Source organism: Micrasema longulum, unplaced genomic scaffold, assembly GCF_059751315.1.
Source record: "Micrasema longulum isolate JH-2025_06_02 unplaced genomic scaffold, ASM5975131v1 h1tg002833l, whole genome shotgun sequence".
Lineage (NCBI taxonomy): Eukaryota > Metazoa > Arthropoda > Insecta > Trichoptera > Brachycentridae > Micrasema > Micrasema longulum.
Window position 1 is genome coordinate 24,156 of NW_028279957.1, and position 21,581 is coordinate 45,736.

The 21,581-nt window shown below is 30.6% G+C and overlaps 3 protein-coding genes and 1 long non-coding RNA gene across 4 annotated transcripts; 1 reads left to right on the forward strand and 3 right to left on the reverse strand.

Annotated features, from left to right (window-relative positions):
• Positions 1-183: 183 nt before the first annotated feature.
• LOC148271501 (uncharacterized) lies at positions 184-4,850 on the reverse strand. Its single transcript, XR_015825079.1, has 2 exons — positions 4,775-4,850; positions 184-2,311 (listed from the first exon to the last, which is right to left on the reverse strand). It is a non-coding gene; the product is annotated as an uncharacterized LOC148271501 (long non-coding RNA).
• Positions 4,851-6,395: 1,545 nt separating this feature from the next.
• LOC148271502 (complex III assembly factor LYRM7) lies at positions 6,396-8,528 on the reverse strand. The gene is made up of 4 exons (XM_088241320.1): positions 8,317-8,528; positions 8,091-8,234; positions 6,896-6,977; positions 6,396-6,605 (listed from the first exon to the last, which is right to left on the reverse strand). The coding sequence occupies exons 1-4, from the start codon at positions 8,335-8,337 to the stop codon at positions 6,508-6,510; spliced, it is 345 nt and encodes a 114-aa protein (XP_088097446.1). The 5' UTR covers positions 8,338-8,528; the 3' UTR covers positions 6,396-6,507.
• A 2,528-nt stretch (positions 8,529-11,056) lies between these two features.
• Positions 11,057-12,619, forward strand: RabX4 (RAS oncogene family member RabX4). Its single transcript, XM_088241321.1, has 5 exons — positions 11,057-11,254; positions 11,363-11,562; positions 11,663-11,755; positions 12,088-12,201; positions 12,286-12,619. The coding sequence occupies exons 1-5, from the start codon at positions 11,131-11,133 to the stop codon at positions 12,376-12,378; spliced, it is 624 nt and encodes a 207-aa protein (XP_088097447.1). The 5' UTR covers positions 11,057-11,130; the 3' UTR covers positions 12,379-12,619.
• Positions 12,620-17,835: 5,216 nt separating this feature from the next.
• Positions 17,836-21,151, reverse strand: LOC148271504 (uncharacterized; the record flags this gene model as incomplete). Its single annotated transcript, XM_088241314.1, has 3 exons — positions 17,836-18,528; positions 19,871-20,000; positions 21,004-21,151. Coding segments are annotated over 3 exons (364 nt in total), but the record flags the coding sequence as incomplete, so codon positions are not given.
• Positions 21,152-21,581: the final 430 nt, after the last annotated feature.

Below are 21,581 nucleotides of genomic sequence, written 5' to 3' on the forward strand. Positions count from 1 at the left end.
GTCTCAAATAAAAATATCAAGTTGCTTTTGATCGATATATTATGATATATCAATAAAGGTAAATCTAATAAAACTGGTTTTATTTATGCATGTTTTTTATTTCTACATAAGGATGTTTTATTCAACTTCTCAGCGAATTAATTATTGGAAAATTTATTGTACCTATTTATAGAAAAACAAGAGTTTATGGAATTTAAAAATATAATTGTTCTAACATATCGTGGTTGAATCCTCAGAGTAATAATTCGCTACCTGCTTATAGAGATGCCCTTTCACCTCTATTGCATAGAGCAAAAGTGTTCCAGATTTTTGGGTTTGTTTTGGTTGGTTTCGCTATGGTTTCAGTTTGCGCTTGCAATTCTCGACCTGAGTAGTTGTCTCGGCCCGTTGTATTGCTGTAAACTCTAGCTAACTTTGTGATTGATAATCATAGAATGGTTTTTGTCCGTATGGGCGGCTCGGCTCTATAAGTGGGTGACGTATTATTACCCGGAGGTTGAATCACATATCGCCGACGGCAATCCATCACCCGAAATTTAAATTGGACTACTTTAGAGGATAGAGATTAAAAGGTTTTTTTTATGTGAGTTCGGTAAAATAATGATTTTTTTAAACATTTAATTATTATCTAAATGTTAAAAAAAAATCTGTAATTTTACTGAACACACATACAAAAAAAGTTTTAATCTCATTCCTCTAAGGTGGTCCAATTCGAGTTTCGTGGTGATAGATTGCCGTCGATAATAAATAAAAACATTTATTGTGAGATAAAATATTAAAATTAAAACAAAAGGAAATTTCTAAGTCATACTACAACTGCATTAATACTATGCAATCCGACTTGTAAAGATACTCCACGTGATAAATTAAAAATGTGAGTGATTTTATATAAAACATCGATATGTACTTTTCAGACCTTTTCCATGTTAAGTAATATGGAATCCCATGTACAATGTGCAGATATCACGCATTGAAAATATTCAAAAGATATTCGTTAAGTACATGTGTTTCCGGTTGAAACTTTAGTTTAAACCCGATCAATATATTCAAATATGTAAAAAACATCACTTATTACCTCTGCAAAAACGTCGTGAAATAGCTGATATAATTTATCTATTAAAAATTGCCTCTGGTTCGATTGACTGTCATGAACTACTATGCAAACTATATATTAATGTTCCTTTCAAAGTACTAAGAAATAACTTTCTTCACATTCCTCTCGTTTCATCTAATTATAGGCAACATTCATATTTATGGCGAACTTTTAATAATTTTAATGTACTAACAAAATCATTAAACATAGATTTATTTGAGAATAATCATAATGACGTGCGGCGTTTGCTTTTGAAATAATTCGTAGTGTTTTGTCTTTTATTTTTGACGAGCTGAACCCGGCAATGCTTTGCTATGGCTAGATTTGAGTTCTTGCTAAATAGATTAAATTAACACAATCGAAAGTTTGATATCAATTATTGTATTTAATCCAAATTAGATATGTACGTATACTATACGATAAATAGGTGTTCGAACATTGTTTTCTTGTCACTGTCTTGAAAAAGACAACTGCATGTCAGACCTTTTGTTAGAATAGACAAAATCGACGTTTCACTGTATCGGTATGTTTTGTGTTTTTTTAATATATTTGTGCGCCGTGCGTCCGAAGATAGCAAATAAAACTGTACTTTTTACGGGTTCGGATGGTTCTAGTTTCCATAGTAATAATAAAAAAAAAAACAATATAATATAGGGACACGCCAATGGTATATATCTATAATGTGTAAAAAAGAGCTCTGCGTTGGTTTGGACATGTAGAGCGAATATACAACGAAAGAACGGCCAAAAATATATACAATGCGAATGTTCATGGATGCAGAAATAGAGGAAGACCGTGAAAGACATGGTATGACCAAATCCAACAAATACTTGAAAAGGGACATGGTAAAAGTCAGAATAATCGGCGCGCGTGCATGAGAAGATCTATGAATGCAGAGGAAGCGAGATCTGAATGCAAAGATACGTGTGATGTGGCATTTTATCCTCTCTGCCTACCCTCATGAGGAAGCGGCGTGATAGTTTGTTGTTGTTATTGTAAAAAAAACATTTCTCTAGTGCCATAATTCAGAGAGAAAATACGTGAATACGTTTGTATAAAGAAAAGTCGGACTGCGTTTCCTCTTAAGATTAAACATAATTAAGTATACTTACAAAAATTTACTAAAAATTCTTTGTAAAAACTGTTCGGATAAACGTAAAAAAGATGTTGTAACTTTTCATTGGTAAGTAGGTCCTTGTATATGATTGAATTCCAAATCTAAAAGTAATAGATATTAAAATATTTAGTAGGTACCCACGTACTTGTTTATGTTTGAATTCCAAAACATAAAATAATTCATCATTTTCAAACAAAGAATTCTTTTGGCAAATGTCAAACTCTGATCAGGGATGCATTTTAGTCAGGAATGCGATTCCAAAAATGCATTGAATGTTAGTTGATATTATTTTAGTATAACATAAAATCCAGTAAAAAGAAATAAATAGGTAGAAATTATAAGGAATTCAATGAAATAACCTGATTGGGATCCATATAAAACTAATTTTGTTTGTAAAAATTAAAAAACAAACTTTTTTTACACACAAATAAATAACATCCATCCATAGAATTAACACATTGTAGTCGGGCGCTTCGAACAATAGACTCTAGCCTATAGCGGGTGTTTTTCGCGATTAGCGCAAAAATATATCGCTTTCTTAAAATTGACACAATTTCTAAACCAAATAATATTTTCGATCGAAATTTTCAAAGAAATCATATTTGACATTTGATCATCAAAAATAAATAAATTTAGGTAAAAAGTGGTTAATAATTGGTTTTACTTTGCATAATCGGTCAGAACTATCTATGATTTCTTCATTGTTAGAAAAATGCCACGCTTTCCATATCTGCCGAAACCGGTCTCTGGACATCGTTTTAGCAAAATAAGGAGTTTCGGTTGTTGGTTCAGTAGACCAGTACTCGTCCCTAATATCCTTTCGAACTTGTCCCATCAAAATAATCAGCCCCAAAAACTTTTTCATTTCTTTCAAAGTAATATTTTTCCACTTTCCCGATTTTTTATATAATTTGTAATTATGTGAGTTTTGGTGGTAATATCTATTAGATTCGTTTATAAAATTTTCAAACAAATCATCACCGATAAATAACTCTATCGCATCACTTACAGTTTGAGGACAATGGACATTTGAATTCAAACCGCGGCGGCCTAAAAACGATTCCAGAACTGGAGGATTATCAAACGATGACCACTCGTCCACATCCTCATCTGAGCTCGTCTCCGAATCAGAATCACTTTCAATAGTGCGACGGTGAAACGTTCTAGGTCTTGGTATTTGTTCATCATCACTCGGTTCTTTGTCTGACAACTCTTCAATGTCATCATTCCATGAACAATTAGATAAATTGTCGGCATACACTTCATCGTCACTATCATTGGCTTGTAAAGACATTTTTGTAGGGGTAACGTCCTATACAATGCTAATATATTCAAATAAGAAAATACCAAACAGTAAACAAAACAGTGCGAGCGGTATGAAAAATAGTCCAATACGTGAAAGACTCAAACTAAACTGGAGATTGAGATCGCATAAAACTCTAGATTTCTGGCGACGCCTTTACAAGTGGCACACTAGCCAATCCGGACAAGGCATCTCAAATAACGTCGACAGACTGTCGCCTAGCACCCCAGGTAGCAAATCACCCTTCAAGGCGTTTTATTTCACGCTGATAACAAACCCGTTTAATGCCGTTTCCCGCCAACAACCGACAGTCGACAAAAACGGCATTTGCCGTGTCCCGCGGTTGACCGACAGTCCGCGAAAAACGGCAAATGCCGTGTCCCGACGACAATGTGTTAAGAAAAGTCCAGAAACTGCATACGCACATCAAACAGAAGGCGACTCAAGTACTCATAAATGAGTAGGTTTACATTTTGACCCATTAGTTTCTTTGTAGAGGTCACTCAGTACGCAACTCCTGATTTGAATTCAACTATGCAGTGTTGTGTCCTTTTAAAGTGTAGAAATACTGGATTTAAAGAAACAGGATGCAATCACATTTCATGTGTTATTAGCAAATGAATGTGTATATAACAAATGCATTACTTAAAAATTGAATTATTTTTTCCATCTATCAGATTGTCGAAGAAACAAAATGGAAATTTCATTAGTGTTGCCAGGGTAGTAAATTTTTTTACCCGACTTTGCTCATCTAATGAGAGAATTAATGGGAATTGGATCTCGGATTAAACAACTCTGTGGTGGACATTTGACTGACATTATCTTCAAAACATCAAATATTTTTTAACATGATATAAAAATATCAATTATATGTAAAATAAAATTTGTTTTATATTTTAAGTTTAAAGTTCATTAATTCAATTACTCTTATTAAATGACCCTTTACTTATCTACTCTGTTGTGTCAATCGATATTTCTGCGTACACAATAAAATTTTAGAAAAATTGACAGATTGCTTTTTTTTACCTTACATTTGTGTTGTTTTTTTTTTTTACCATCAAGCAATATTCTGCTGCGACCTCACGAATGCGCGCGCCGAAAGTAGGGCATAGTGGGGGAATTATTAGACACAGTCCGATGTATTCAAATATTATTCTACGCTCCTGGACTATTCTTAATTCTATGCATACATCTATTTTTTTGGAATACGGATTCTCAACGAATGCAACCCTGGTGATGGATAAAAAAAACATTTACGCACCTTACTTTTTTTGTAGTTAGTAAATTGAAGATTTTATGAGCTTTAAAGCTTCTCACGGCAAAGATGTACATTTATCTGAAAACCGCACGTAAATCTATAGCTAGTAGTTAGTAGTTATTCAGTCCATCGAGGACAACCATTCGAACATTGTCTTTTATATAAGGGTGTTCAGCAGAATGTTGAACATACGAAAATGGGGAGTAGGTGGGGGTCATCTGCTACCTACTCAGCCCCAAAGATTTGACCTAGGCCCTAAGATTTTTTTTCATGTTTTTTTTTTTTTAATTTTGGAATTTCGTAACTTTCATAACTTTAGCTCTTACAACTTTTTTTTTATGGGCAGATCTGATTTTTTTTATTTATTAGAATTTTAATGGTTGGTAGGTTTTTTCAAATTAATATTTGTTCCATGTTATTGCTAGAAACAAAGTTATGGACCCTCAAACATAAAAAAAATATTTTAGCTCAACTTCGCGTTCCATTTAAAAAAAAAACTAAAAGTGAGGGAAGACTTCTGATTTTTTGAAAACATCTCTAGAGTATGGGCTTTCTAACAATATGTAGTTTGTTTTGATTGTTTTTTTCGAAACTTGAGTTATTTGTTGTTAATAACCTAGCCGGACCATTTTGACGAAATTCTACTTATGTGGAAAGTTAAATGTTTTGCAAAATTTATCAATGCAAAGGTGAAAATAATGAAACGGCTTATTACTGGGATGATTACACAAAGCAGATAGATTTTTTTTTATTTGAAGTTGAGCTAAATTTTTTTTTTAAACTATTTTTTTATGTTTGAGGGTCCATAACTTTGATTCTAGCAATAACATGGAACAAATATTAATTTTAAAAAGACCTATCAACCATTAAGATTCTAATAAAAAAAAAAAAAAACATATCTGCCCATAAAAAAAAAGTTATAGGAGCTAAAGTTATGAAAGTTACAAAATTCCAAAATTTAAAAAAAAATCTTGTGGCCTAGGTCAAATCTTTGGGGCTGAGTAGGTAGCAGATGACCCCACCTACTCCCCATTTTCATATGTTCAACGTTCTGTCAAACACCTGTATATAGATTTACATTAGATTACTGTTCATTTTATGTTCGAGAATATTTTTGAACTTACTGTGATGTTACTTGTGAAAGCCTGTAATTAGCTTTTTTTTTGTTTTATATTTAAGATAAATATAGCTGTTGGTTTTCCAAAAAAAAAGAATAAGAATAAAAAAGTAATTAATTGCACTTTGTTTAGTGTGATTTTCTACCATCACAATAGATATACACATGTTGCAGTGACATCAGGCAATGACCAAATTAAATAAACATGTTACAAGCGCAAGAAGTCATTTCAATTAAAGTGATTTCATTTTCTAACAGACCTCCATCTCCATCATGATCAGACATGATGCAGAAATATCTCACCCCGTGTTATTATTTTTAACAATATTAATTTATTTATACGCCCTATGGGCTTTTACATTTATTAGCAATACACTCAAGTGCAGCAGTGTAACATAAGTATATAAATGAAGTTAAAAGTAAGAATAACATGTTATAATTTTTTCTTAACTCTTAACAAGGCTCGGTGAACCAAGTCAAATCGGAAGAAGGGGAAGAGAAGAAAACTAGCATTCTATAATATTTTTATTTTTAGGAATTTAGATACAAAGAAATAATACTTTTATTAAGCACTATAAATATGTTAAAAAATAATAATTAAAGATGTTCACATATTGAACTATTTTGTAATTTTTGTAGGATCGCCAGACTCTAAAATTGCACAATCATTGAATGGTATATTATCTAATTTGACAGTATCTGGGTTTATTTTCGCTTCTGAAAGTTAAGAGAACAGGAACATGTTAATACATTTCATACAAGTATTATATATATAAATATATATATTTGACATTTCAGTATTTTATATGCTTTGAACATAAAATCAAACTACTCGTGTCTTACCAAATTGTTTCTTGGCTCTTTGGAAAAATATTTATAAGTACTCTATTTTTGTACAGAAAAAACAGATACTGTTAATTAACTTGCCATACATGATATAATTATTTCAGTCATCAATTATTTTTTCATTCTTATTAAATACTAGGTACATAATAAAACTGTCTTACCATAAACTCCAGGTTTTTTTTCCACGGCTTGAATGACAGTTGTCCTAAGTTCATGTTCCACATTGTGTCCCAATTGTACTAACTAAAATATGTTATGGCAATCAACCAGGAGATAACAAGAAGGAATTGGATTTCAAAAATATAAATTGGCAAACTTAACATTGTTTATTGTAGACAAATATCAGATGAAAATGTTTATGACAAAATGCTGTTTTTTATATTTATTTTTAAGACAGCAAAAAAAAAAAATGTTCTATGCAAAATAGTGAAGCTGGTTTAATTTTTTACAATGTAAAATTTATTTCTAAATTTTCAATGTGCTCTTTAAAAAAAAAACTAAATCAGAGAAAGTAAATTAGGTTTGTAAAGAACCACTTTTAGAGAAATTAATTCAATTTGACGGTTCTCTTTTATTCTTATTTGCACTTAATAATATAATTATTGAGGACAGTTTTCACAAAGCAAAATACCTACAAAAAAACAAAATGTGTTTTTTGACGGAAATCGATTTTTCTATGCGAGATCCATAGATTGGTGAAATATTTTTTTTGCAAAACTAAATATGTGCAAAGTTGCAGGGAGTCGAATTGGATTGGATTATCATTTTATTGTGTAATATGAAAATATTTCAGAAGTAAGATACCTTTACCTACATAGGAATATGTAGGCATATAAAATATAGCAAAAAAACAGTTAATAATAATTTTACGCAAAAGTAAACTTATATGTTTTATTCCTAACGCTAATCAACTTGTCTATACATTCCTATCACAAAATATGTAGATATGTTGTTTTAGTGAAAATTCGGAAAGTTTGGGATTTTTTAAATGAATAGTTCCACTTATTCTACATTATTGATTTTTAGGATAGATTTTAGCATGTAAAATGAAGAAAAAAAAGTAAAATCTCTATAAAACAGTATATTTGTATTGGTTAAAAAAATAAAACTACCCCATCTTATAATTGACTGGTCTTTCTCTTGTTTACTTCTTTCAGAAAATAGTTTTTCATTTATGAAAAATTCTCATTACCTTAAAAAAAACCTGGATTACAAAAATCTAGAAGAATGGTAAAGAAGAATGGTAAATACAGCTTCGAATTTGGGAATATAAGCAATAATCTTAATCAGCCTTTAACATTGATAAGTTATTTAAACATTTTCTAACTTAAGTATAAACATTAAATTGATATTTACCTCATTAATTTTTTTTTCATTAGAAATATCCTTATTTTCTTTAAATTTCGAATTTATTTCTACTCTGGCGATATTCAAAGCAGCTTTGTCTCCACTAAAAACTGATTTACTTGTTTTATGTAACTTCTTAAAGCATTTTAATACCTGTAATGAGGCATTTTATTTAGTATTATAACGATTTAAAAAGAATAATTATATTAACTTAATATGAATATCACAAGGTAACCTCAATTCTTCGTGAAGCCATCACTTTATCATATAAATATGTTTGGAATACACCAAATTTAGACAGAATTAAAAGTAACACATGGCCAATTTAATGAAGATAGCTAAACGAATTGTACTTGTCTGAAAGTAAATTATTTAAATTTTAAACTAGAATTTTGAATTCGCCGTCAAATGTCAAATTCTGTTAAGACTAAAAACCATAGATTCAGAATTAGGGTAGACTATTATGTAAGTGATTGACTAGGTGCCTACTTAAAAAAAATATTGAGAATGACGGCAACGTCGCAATCGATGCAGCGTTTTTTATAGTGCAGCCCGCGGTTCTCGATTACACTTAAATTTTATCTACAAAGTAAAATAAGTTTTCTGTATGAAAAGGAGAATATGCGTGCATTTTTTTCTTCTGAACATGTTAAAATATAGGTTACCGACAAAGATACTTGAAATGTTTATGCGAATATTTGTAAGAAATCGGTATCGGTATTTCTTTTTAGACGGTCGAAGATAACTCTGTTAACTTCCCTTTGTAATCGGAGCCTAGAAACATACGTTTCGTAAAATTTTATGGAAAAGGTTTGTCTTTCATATTCTATTAAAAATTACTCTTAAGTGCCAACAGGGTAAGTAGAATAATGTACTAAAAACGGTGTTAAATGTTTTTTATATCAACATTTTCGGGAATCGAACCCGGAACCTCATCTTTAAATTCAAATCTCAAATGATTTAACCAATTAATTTACTTCAGTTTACAAAAGTAAAATAATCTAACACTATAATATTTATAGCGTTATAAATAATAGAGGCAGGCATACACTGCAATATTTCATTGTTCCTGGACTGGAACCTGAAACGTAAAACTGATCACCTTACCTTAATTATAACAAAAATGATCAAGATACACGTCAATTGAAGCACCAACGCAGTGCCCTATGCACCACTGGGTGCGGATAGGGAAATGGTCCTTATGACGAATATATATGTAAATGTAATTTATAATACCTTCGTCTTCTATTTTCATTACCATTCTAGTTACATTAGATTTTTTTCCCCTTTATTTGGACTTTCTTTTAAAACATATTGGCTGAAAACAGGATCTTATGTGTCAGTGGAAAATGTATGACTACGCGCAAGCGCCGGCGTTGTCATGATTGATTTTAAATGCTTTCGGTGTTGAAATACGTAAAAATACAGCATAATGTGTTATCTTTGAAACTAATCAATTATCTTTGTCCCAAGGATTGCGCTAAATACACATTTGCAATAAAAATATTTGAAAAATGGCTCATCAGAAATCTTCAATTGTTTTTTAAAAATGTTTTATAAAAATGACTTTTAAAGACTTTATTGAGTCAACTTATGGTCCCTTGATATTGTCGCAGCTCCAGGCCCCGTATCATAATGGGAAGTTAACATTTATATTAAATTTAAGTAAAATAAAGTTTTCTTTGTGAAAAACATTATATGTATCAATTTTTGTTTCTAAACATGTTCTATTACAGGTTACCGCTAAAGATACTTAATATTTATTAGATAAACACAGTTTCGGATATTAATGTCGATTTGACTTATTACCGTCTCGATATATAAAGATGAACATAGCGTTTGTATTCGCGGCCTTGATCAGGCATACAATCTTTGACCCCTCCCTTCAACGAATAATTTCCATTTATTAATTTTTCATGTATAAGAAACTAGGGAATAATTTTTGCAATATCTAAATATTTATCTGACTGCAGTATGTATATATAGACCTTGATGATTTTTATTAATTTCTTTGTCTGTAACACTTTTAAAAAAATTATATTTATTAATTAATTGCTACAAAACGTTGCAAAATTTATTGGAAAATATAATCCATTAAATAATTATTGTTGTATCTAAATATGTTAAGTTTTTATTATGTAAATATAAATAAATTCTCATAAATTATCTTTATCTCTAGAATAATATACCTATCAAGGTTTTGTGTGTTTTTCTCAATAATGCATATTATTTTTGCGATTTTTGTTTATTTCCAATTGCTGTTATTTTTATTTTAAAATCTATGATGTTGTAAGTGAAACAATTTTAAAATACATAGAACATAAACCTTTATCCGATTTATCTGCCTTGTTTTCGGTAATATTGTTTTGCTTCCATTTAACATTTGAAAATATTGTTTGTTTCTGGCTAATATTATCAAGAATAGTAAAAACCATAGTAAATGAACATAAAATAAGTAGTTAAATTCTTTCAAAACGGAAATATTTTTTTGTAACATTTACATGTAGGTATCACAAACGTTAAAAAAAAAATCGTTTTAAAATCGACAAATAATTTCAATTAACATATCTAGTATTTTGTAATTTCAAATGTATTAACTGTCTATTTTAATAAAACAAATTATTAATGAAGTAAACTTAAAACTTTCTAATTGTAATAATTTTTTTTATAATGTTGACTAATGAAAAATGTTTCTTAAAAAATATGCGGATTTCATAATTAGAATTAAATTTTTAAAATAAAAAAACACTTTCAAAATATTTTTATATTCTTATTGTGTTTTTTAAAGCTTTTGTTCTATAATACACATGTTTTACTGAGTAAATATCGAACCTAACTTACTAAAAAAGGCATTTATACATGCTGTTAATTTAATCAAGGTTGCCAGTATGTAAGATTTTTTCATGTCAAAGATGCGGGGCTTAAATAATTTGCGAGAACGCTGAAAATCGTAATGATTTTTCTCTTCACAAGGCAACACTAGAACATATTGCCCAAGAAGGTGCAAGAAGGAAGTTCATATTATAAAGAAAACATCGAACAAGTGAAAATGGCAGTGGATTTCGCTGCAACGTATAAAATATTAGTTTTAGGTGATTCTAATGTAGGAAAAACGTGTATTGTTCATAGGTATTGCGATGAACGTTATTATGATACGTATATTTCAACTGTAGGTAAGCATATATTAAATAATTTTATTAAAAAAAAACATTTACAACAATGCTGCATTTGTTAAGGCTGTCAAAATATGCGATATTTTAGCGATTTGTTTTTAATTGTAGGTATTGATTTTAAACAGAAGATAATTAATTTGGATGGTGTGCCAATAAAACTTCAAATATGGGATACAGCGGGGCACGAGAGATTTCGGACATTAACCACAGCATATTATAGGGGAGCAATGGGAATCGTACTAATGTATGACGTCACTAGCCTGGAATCATTCAACCACTTATCATACTGGCTTCGAAATATACAAGAGGTACCCACTAAAAAAATGAGAAATTTTCCATATGGTACGTGGATTCAATATTGTGTAAACTTTGTCAGAAATCGTTTGTAATATGTTTGTTTTCCCTTAGAATGCACCACAAGATGTAATGAAGGTTTTGGCAGGGAATAAATGTGAAGTAACGGGAACACAAAGAGCTGTTGACAAAGAACGAGGAGTTCAGGTGAACTTTACACGCTTCAACGCTAGCTAGATTCTAACAAGAATGGACGGTCATATTCAAATAACTTTAACAATATATATAATATTAAATCGAGCATTGAAAACATTTACTGTTTTTTAAATAAAATGATGTAATCATGTTGGTATAATATGTGCCCGCTTTTAAATAAATATATAATCAGTTTGATTTTGAATTAATCTGCATAAAATATATTGTGATGATTACGTGCAAAAGTAATATAATTTATTTTCGAGGACTTTATGTATTTTTTTTTATAAATAAAATTATTTTTCTAAACTAATTATTGGTATGTGCACATATTTATTTTTTAGATTGCGAATGACTTCGACATGCCATTTTTCGAAGTTTCTTGCAAGGAAAATGTCAATATTGAAGAATGTTTTATAACACTAGCTAGAAAAATCAGAGGACAGCGGGAAATTCAAGTAATTGTATAAATTAAATTCAGTTTTAAAATTAACAAATTTCTCAATTTTTTGTGAAATGTTAAAATTTTATTTTGTTTTCAGGGAGACGCAATCGAGAATACTATGCTAGAAACTGATCTCATTAATCTTCAGAAAAATTTATCTTTCGGTTCTGGTTGGTCGTGTTCCTGTTAACTTTTCGTGTCCTAAACAATTTGGCTTCAAAATACTTACGTTTTTTACCGCTTTTGTATCAGACAGAAGTTTTTACAAGGATGTTTTACAAAAGAAATGTGATATTTTAATGCTGCTACCCTAGTCTGTAAGAATTCAAGTGTTTAACGCTACTGATTTTATTGAAGATATAATTATTGTAAGTTTATTGCATTTCGCTATCAACGCTCGTGTATCAATTATATCATTTCTACGGAATACATATTTTTGTTTTTATTGAAAGGAAATATTTTATGTGTTGGTCTATTATGTGTTTTTATCAAACTTTTATTTGAAGATTTTATTATTATTCAAAATTAACGTTTCTTCAATTTTTGAGAATATTTATTTTAATTTTATTCTTAATATTTGGAAAAAAAATATGAAATACAATCCTGTTATCTCGTAACGATTTCTGTCTTCCGGGCATCTATCAACTCAAAAAATAATTAGACTGGCTCATTAAAATACACAAACACAGCTTGGTATACTATGCTATCAAGTATAAAAACCGTACCTTGTTCATGAATTTATTTTGATTTATTTATTTAATATTTTAGATAGATACATTTTTTCTTTTAGGTCCTGACGATTTAAAAATTTCTTGTTCATAAGCCAGTTTATAACATGAATACATTAAAGGTAATAAAATATATTTTTTTTATAGATAGTGTTTTTAATTAATCATTTTTAACAAGCACAAAATTAAGTTTAATTCGCAATTTAATTTTCGAAATACACAGTTTTAAAATTTACATTCATCTTTATGATATTAAAACATATTAATTTTTACTTGAGACGAATTTGACTTGAAATCATTTGATTAAAAAATAAATATTTAATGGTTAATTCATAATTTAAGATAGTTGTTTTTACTCCTGGAGCGTAGGCAACCGATGTAACGTTGTAAGTTTTCAGTCGATTTATAATTTTTTAAATTCGGTCAATTTATACTTTTTTTGTTAAATTCCATTATGTATGTAAATTTGGTGGACATTTGTTTAAATGCTACATTATCAGATTAATAAAAATATTAGTGAAATTTAAGAGTCCAGTTTTATTTTTACCGGGCATTAAAAAATCCTCACAATAAATTATATGATCTCTAGCTAGGGTATCGCAATTATAATTATTATTACCTTTCTTTAATTCTAACAAAAAACTTACATGACTTAATATTCAAGGTTAGAATTATCACCTGTTGCTTTACTTAGAGGCTATTTACTTTCATCTACTATTGTTGATTATACAAGTTTTAGGAAGAAAGAAGCTATTAAGATTTAAAATATATTGTACAATTTAAACATTTAATTTTTTACAGAAATTAAAATCCCATCAAGCAACTTTCTGTGATTTGCTGGTGGAGACTTAAATTAATACTAACTTAAATGATAGTACCTAAATAAAAAAATATATAAAAAAAACAATGAGTTTATAGATATAATTAACAGGCAGAAAGATAAGTAAGAAAGAAGCTATTAGGATTTGAAATATATTGTACAATTTAAACATTGAATTTTTTACCGAAAATTAAAATCCCATCAAGGAACTTTCTGCGATTTGCTGGTGGAGATTTAAATTAATACTAACTTATATGATACTACCTAAATTAAAAAAAAAACAATGAATTTAGAGATATAATTAACAAACTTAAAGATCAGTATACATACATACTAGTATATATATTTTTTAATGCAAGAAAAAAAAGTATCTAAAAAATAAAAATATTTACACATAATCTTATTTAATAACTATTCACATTTTAACTTTTGATCGAGTAGCCACTCTCTTATTTTGCTCTTATTACATGATGTGTTAAATTAAAATTATTTTGGAAATAAATTAAAAATTCTATGTACTAAATAATTAAGAGTTCAACTAGCATACTCATTACATATGTTTGGTACTACTAAACCATCATTAAACGTGAAACGTGAATTATGGTTATGTTTGAGAGGAATTTTGAAATGATTACTATTAAATTATTCTAAGATCAAGTGAGTATCGCAAATATTATATGTGGATTAAGCAAAGGATAAAATAATCGGCGCCAACAAAAAACTAAGATTTCTAACATGAAATTTGTTCCTCTCTGCAACTTCGAGGAAAAACGGTGTGAGAATCAGTAAGTTACATATTTTTAAAGGGTATAATCCAAAATACAGCTGCTTAAACCGGAAGGAAGTCGCTCTCCTTTAAGGAAAAGAGATCGACCTCCGGTTTAAGCAGCTGAATTTTGGATTAAATAGCCTTTAAAAAATGTAACTTACTGTTCTCACACCCTTGGTCAAGATCAGGTATAAAATAGGGTCCCAATGTGTCAAAAAATCAGCACTTACAGCATTTTATTTTTATTATTATTATATTATTTTTACCACAAAAGGCCAGGAAGCCCAATTACGGTGGTAAATAATAGCGCAGAATACCTAGGCTTGAGAAAAATCCCATGTTTTTTTTGTTTTCTCACCGTGAATCGAACCCGGAACCTTCCATGCGTGAGTAAAGCGTCTTAACTACTACGCCACGGAGGCCGCCATAGGAAGGGTGGATTAAAAAAAAGTAAGTTATAGGTTAATCACAAGGCAATGAAATGGTTGATGGAGTATTTTCTTGAAGAAAACGATAATTTAAATCAATTGCAGGATGTTTTCTATTCTATTCTTATATTCTTTGAAATGGGGATCTATTGTGACGGGTCCGCGAATCAGTTATCGCTCTCCGAGCCCAGGTCTTTTTAAAGAGCCTGGATACTGTGTGGAGGGCGAGAGTTCTCATTTTGCTTAATTTACCCCTCCAAGCCCAGATCCATGAAGTATCCGGCTATTAGGTAGGAGGCGAGCTCTTTAACATCCTCAGGTTGCGGTGCATACAATGTGCATAGGTGTTTCCTCATCTGCACTGCAGAGCCTACACCTAGAAGTTTTAGAGCGGTTCATTCTAGCAAGATGTTTATTCAATCTGCAGCGCCCTGTGAGGGCCCCAGTGATAATCCACATTTGGTTTCGTCTGAGCTTTATTAGGCCGAAAGCAAACCTTTGCGAGTATCCCTTTATTAGTTCCTTCGCACGGTGCTCACCAGGTACGTTTTTCAAGAGCATTATGCTCTGTTTCCGGGCTCATGATCTAAGTTCATTACGAGGAACACATTTGGGTAACCCACAGTATTTTGTATAGTCTATTGGAGCTGTTTTAGCTTCCGGCCTTGCCATCTCATCAGCTGCCTGGTTATCATTGATGTTTGAGTGTCCGGGTACCCGAATCAATGTTATTTTGTAAAGCGCCTGTAGGCATTCTGAGGTTGATTTAGAATTGTTCTCAACCGAGCTCAGTGCTTTGCATGATATTCAATGATTTTTCAGATCTTATTATGTTTGATATTATTAAAACTACAAATAATATCCTCTTTACTATTGTATCTATGTACATAAATTTTATTGCGTGCGTTATTGGGTATGTAATATTTTTATTTGTAAACGTCATATGAATGTTTACATTATTTCAAACGAACACAACCAGTAACTACGGAAACTAAACAGAAACAAACATTTGGATAAAAAGCAAAGCAACTTTTTATTATTAAACAAAAATGTTAAGCAAACATTTTAAAATAAAAGGATGCAATGGAAATATTTTGAATAATCGGTAAATAATTCTATTTAATTTAATATTTTGGTCCTGAACTACAAGCTCCATAATTTTAAACACACCTGAAAACCATAAAACTTATAAATTACGGTTTCGACTATTTTTTTACCGTATCAACAAGTTTGCTTAAATTAGTCATTATTTAGTTAACAGATTCTCATTCTTTGTCCTACTTTAATGACATCAAATACTTTTCTTTCTTCTCAGTATTTTTTCTTTGAATTCTAATTTTTTTTTCCATTTTTTTTTTCTTTATTTTTTTTTCTTTATTGCTCGTATAAAGCTATTGATGTGTTTCTCCTTTGTCCCAACGTCGTTCTTTATTTCAACCATTTTTAGATACATATTGTAATTTATGTATACACATACAATTTGACATTTTTACATGCCCGTAAATAAAATAAATAATTGATTTAAATAGGTTATCAACGACACGTGGCTCGGTTGAGTCGGCAACTATGATGCAAATAAACATTTAAATACAAAAAACATTTCACAATAATGCAAATTTTTATTTAACTCTTGTTTGGCTATGATGTCACATAAGTCGATTTAGAATACAAGACTTGATAAATATATCTCTCTTATTGAAAAAAAAAAGAAGTCTTATTTTAATATAACATTCCTAAATTGTATGATTATTTTAACAAGTTATGAAAAATAGATTACTGAACAGTACATACATATATACATATATAAGTGTTAAATGTTGGTTTCTAAATATTTGTATTTCAAAATATGTCGTCTAATGCTTAATGTAACCCGAGGTTACGCCACGTTTTCTGAGGGACTTTATAGAGTAAAACAATAATGCCAATAAATGTGCCCGCATAAAGGCAATTAAAATAGCATGTAGGTATTATAAAAATACATGAAAATTAAAATTATTCTAAAAAAAAAAAATACAACGGAACAATCTTTAATGCTTCGCAATATTTATTAATGTAAATGCATTATAAATTATACGATTAAAACGTATCTAATTTTATAGTTGCTAAAAAAAATAGGAGAAGGATTAGGTAATTAATGTTTCTTGGACACAATTTATTTTAACTGATATAATATGAATTAATGAATTAAGCATTAATATTTTTCTATATTTTTTGTAGCAAAAAATATTTTCCGACTTAACACAATGTTTTTTAGCAACTATGTAAAGCTGTTTAAGGATGTTAAGGATGTTTTTTAGCAACTACGTAAATAAATAAAAATAATCTTAAAACTGTACGAAAACAAACATATAATATGACGTTAAATTAATGCGATTTAAAATAAATCTGAGATTGTTATATCCATTTAACACTTAAAAGTAAGGCAATAAATAGGGATGGCTACCAATTTTTTAACAAGGGGATCGCGGGGGGAGGTGATTGGGAGGGGAGGTTCGTGTGATGAGGGAGGGGTAAGGAGGAGGTGTATCATTTTGTTCTAACTATCCACTTTTACATAATACTTTACCGTATAGACAAAAAACGGATACACAAAAAACAGATATTTCTCAAAAAATTTCAAAAGGCAACAAAATTTTACGTTTCATAATACATTTAAACCATCCACTGAAATTGAATTTATGTACTGATTTGATCTGAGAATATTGATTTCTTTTAAATTGACAAGGGGCTCGCCGGCCCAAGTCGAATTTAACAAGGGGCTCGCGCAAGCCCCTCTGAGCCCCCCCCTGGTATTAATAAATAAACATTTTGCATATTTTAAGTGATCCTTGTTTTCTATCTTAGAGTAAAAATACTATTCGGAGTAGGTAAAAGCATTACGGGGAAAATAACAAAAGAACTAGAAGAAAGCAGATTTCTTTTTATTGATACAAGACACATAATATAGGGAAAAAATAAAAACACATGAAATATGCACGTACCTAAGTATATATACTATGTGTTATGTGAGAGTTCAAAGTAAATATTATTCAGAAAAGTAAATACATGTTCTGCATAAGATATTATTAACAAATAAATATTTCAAAAACGTATCCCGGATCTAAAATAGTTGCACACAATTTCAAATCATCATATTAATAAACTGAAATAATATTGTAAAAATAAATTAAAATAGTTGTGGTGTTTTTATATTCTGACTCCAAAATTATATAGTTATGATGTTTTCGTTTTAAGCTTTCAAAGGTTTGTGACGTATACGGTAGTTAGGAATATTAAATATATATGCACTCTCGGGTATTAATTTAGTTGTACGTTAATGACTGCAATTTCAGGGACATAAATCGATTTTCTTTTTGATTTGATATAAAACAAAGTTATCGGTCAACTAATGTGGAAATATAATCAGTAATGTGCATCTGATAAACACGGTAACGAAATATTACTTTATTTCCAATTTGCATAAAAAACGATAGAATATTTTTAGCGGGGATTATTTTGATCCTATTTGATCAATCGTACTCTGCTCCAATTGTGATGCTTATTTCTCCGGGCAATATTTCTGTCTTGTGATACCAACGGTTTGTATCAAGAACAACTGTAAGAAAAATTTGTATATATGAATAAAAGTAAAAGTTTGAAAGTTGGTTTAGGGAAATAAATCTAGAACAATCTCATTTCGCTTTTTCCATCTGGAAGTGAGGTGTGTACTTGAGGTGGGCATTTCGTTTTTTTAAACGAAAATAGCAACCTGTTACCGTTTTACAAATTAAGCTGTTTCGTGAAGACGTTTAAAAAATAACAATTTGGTGCAGTTGGCTACCCCCACCCCAAATTCTCAATTTAAGTGTATAAAATATTTTTTTGGCTTCCCATTTCCCTTATCGCATTGAATATTATGCTATCAAAAAAATGAAATATAAAAAAATATGAAGGTTTTTTCCGTTGCTCAATTTTTGATAATTAAGAAACAAAAAGTTACCAATCTTCTAAAACGTTTTTTATATTGTTTTATTATTATTTTATGTATTTTATAGGAACCGTATTTTATGGGATAACATTAAAAAATTTAGCTTAAAACTTTTATAAAATGCAAATAGAGACCTTTAAATTCACAAAATGTAATTTCATTTATACCTATAATTATGTTTTCATTCGGATTATATGTGTATTAAATGTCCTTAATTATTAATTTAACATTTCTAATAAATTACCCACGTAAAATTATCAATATTGTATATACAAGAAATTGTCAATGTAAAATGCACAGGTAAATTGGGCGGGCTTTTTTACTTACATTATTTATGCGAGCTTACACTAAAATTGAGCCACTTAGCATTCCTTTTTATACAAACGGTAGGGTCGACATTTTAAAGAAATAGTGCGTTGATTAAGCGCCCCATTACTGTATGTAAATTCGGTATTTATGGTATATAAAAATTCGTAATAAAACTAGGTATACTAAATGTTATTAAACATTTGTATATAACCACTTACCGACTTTTCTATGTCTACCGGTAGACATAGAAAAGTCGGTAAATATTTAATAACATTTAGCAAAATGTTTGACCACAGAGTAAATGCTTTAATTTTTTTTAAATTTAAAAATACAATTTTCGTTCTTACGATTTACCCAAATATTTAATTTTGAGGGCCATTTTTAACGAGTTGGAAATAACTCACTATTAGAAAATGGGAATCAAGTTGGGGTAGAGTGGGATTCGAACCACGGACCTCTGAGCCGTGAGTCCGAGACACTAGCCACGGGACCACAACCCGATTCACAGATTAATAATATAAAACTAGGTATGTTCATTAAAACGCCAAAAGTGACATTAGCTTATGAAATGCGCTGTAGTGATGCCCGAAACAACAACAAGAAAAACAAACAACACACGGCAAAACAAAACAATAAGTAAAAATTTCTCCTAATTTCTTACTGATCTCTCCGGGGCTGACGGTGGCCTGAAGGCCCCGACAAGAGAAGTAACACTCCGGAGGGGGCTCTAGCTGCCAGCGCTTGCGGCCCCTGAGCTGGGCCTGCCAGGACGGGTGGACCACGTTATCGACCTTCAAAGGAAATACAAAAAAAGCGAGGATAAATAGATTCTTTAATAATAACTAAATATCGTTTTTAGAAATTGGAATGCTGTATTTTTTCATCTATTGATTAAGTAAGGTTGTTCAGTGGGCTCCATACATTTGATTAAATAAATATTGACAAAAAAATAAATCATTTCGCTAATTAAATCATAATCATCATGATCGTTCCCTTTCCGCACCTAATGGTGCATAGGGCGCTGCATTGTTAAACCAATTGCAGCCTATCTTGATTTTTTTGTTACATTAAGGTAAGATGATCAGTTTTACGCTTCAGGTACCAGTACAGGGACTATGAAATATTCTGGTGTGAAAACACCTCTTTTTAATAAATATTTCATATTAACCATGTCGGGAATCGAACCCGAGGCCTCTCGCAGGGTAGGCAGGCTAATTGAATAACTGTTAATTAAGAATAGTTTTTTGCCACTGGTATACTTAATATTATAACACAGGAACGTCTTTTTACGGGGTTTTGAAGTAACACGGTACAAAAATAAAAATAATACTAATAGAATATTACACTATTCGTTTTTTCCGCTTACTTGGCATACTATATGCTATACTTTGTATAGTGAGAGTTATAATGAATAATCTTTGTTAAGATTTTTCAAAGTATTTTTTACTATGTTGTATGTTAAAAATAAAATTAAGGTACACAAAATAGTAAACAATTATTAGTAAATATTTTTTTTGTAAAGTAAATGCAGCGTATCTAGATCATCTGTCACAGGAAGGTAAGGTGATTAGTCTTGCGCTTCAAGTGCCAGTCGAGGAATAATCTTATTTACAGATGTTTCATGTCGACTATCCCAGGAATCGAACCCAGGACTTCAGGCATGGTAGGCGAACGCGCCAATCACCACTAGGTGGATTTTTTTGAACAAGAATCTATGGCTCTATGGCTACTCTCTGGTAAAGAACCTGAAAAAGGAAATCGAGTGAAATCAAAATGAAAAATAACTAAACTCACGTGCATTTGAGCTCCATCACCAGGTCCCCCCATGAATATCCAATCCACGGCGTTGTTCTCGGCCGCTTCAGGGAGGAAATAAGGGCGGCTGTAATGTTGACGCAACAACTTGGCCACACTATCGTGACAGTTGCTCCACCCAATGTACCTTTAAATAATAAATAATAATGCTCATAGTAAAAGTAATAATATATCGTTGGCTGGATGCAGAACTATTTTCTTTTTTTTTCTTCACATTTGCTCCAAAGTGAAGCATGTAGACATCAGCAGACTCTATCGCCAGCTAGTACTCTCGCCTCCTCCTATGTTAATGCCGCGTCCCTTAGATCGTCATCGACGGTCTTTCAGGAGGGCGAGAGCCCGTAAGTGTGAAGAAGACCCAACTTCAGCACGTGTCGTCCATACTAGGTCCACCACCGCACCCTCAAAACGCTCGTTATAAGAGGCTGCTGCGTCCATTTTCAGACTTCAATGTAAGTTATGGAATCGAACCATCTTATAGAAATATTCTTCTCAATTACTTACACTCAAAACTCAAAAGCTCGACATTGTAAGGTGCCTGGATCGCACCCATATAG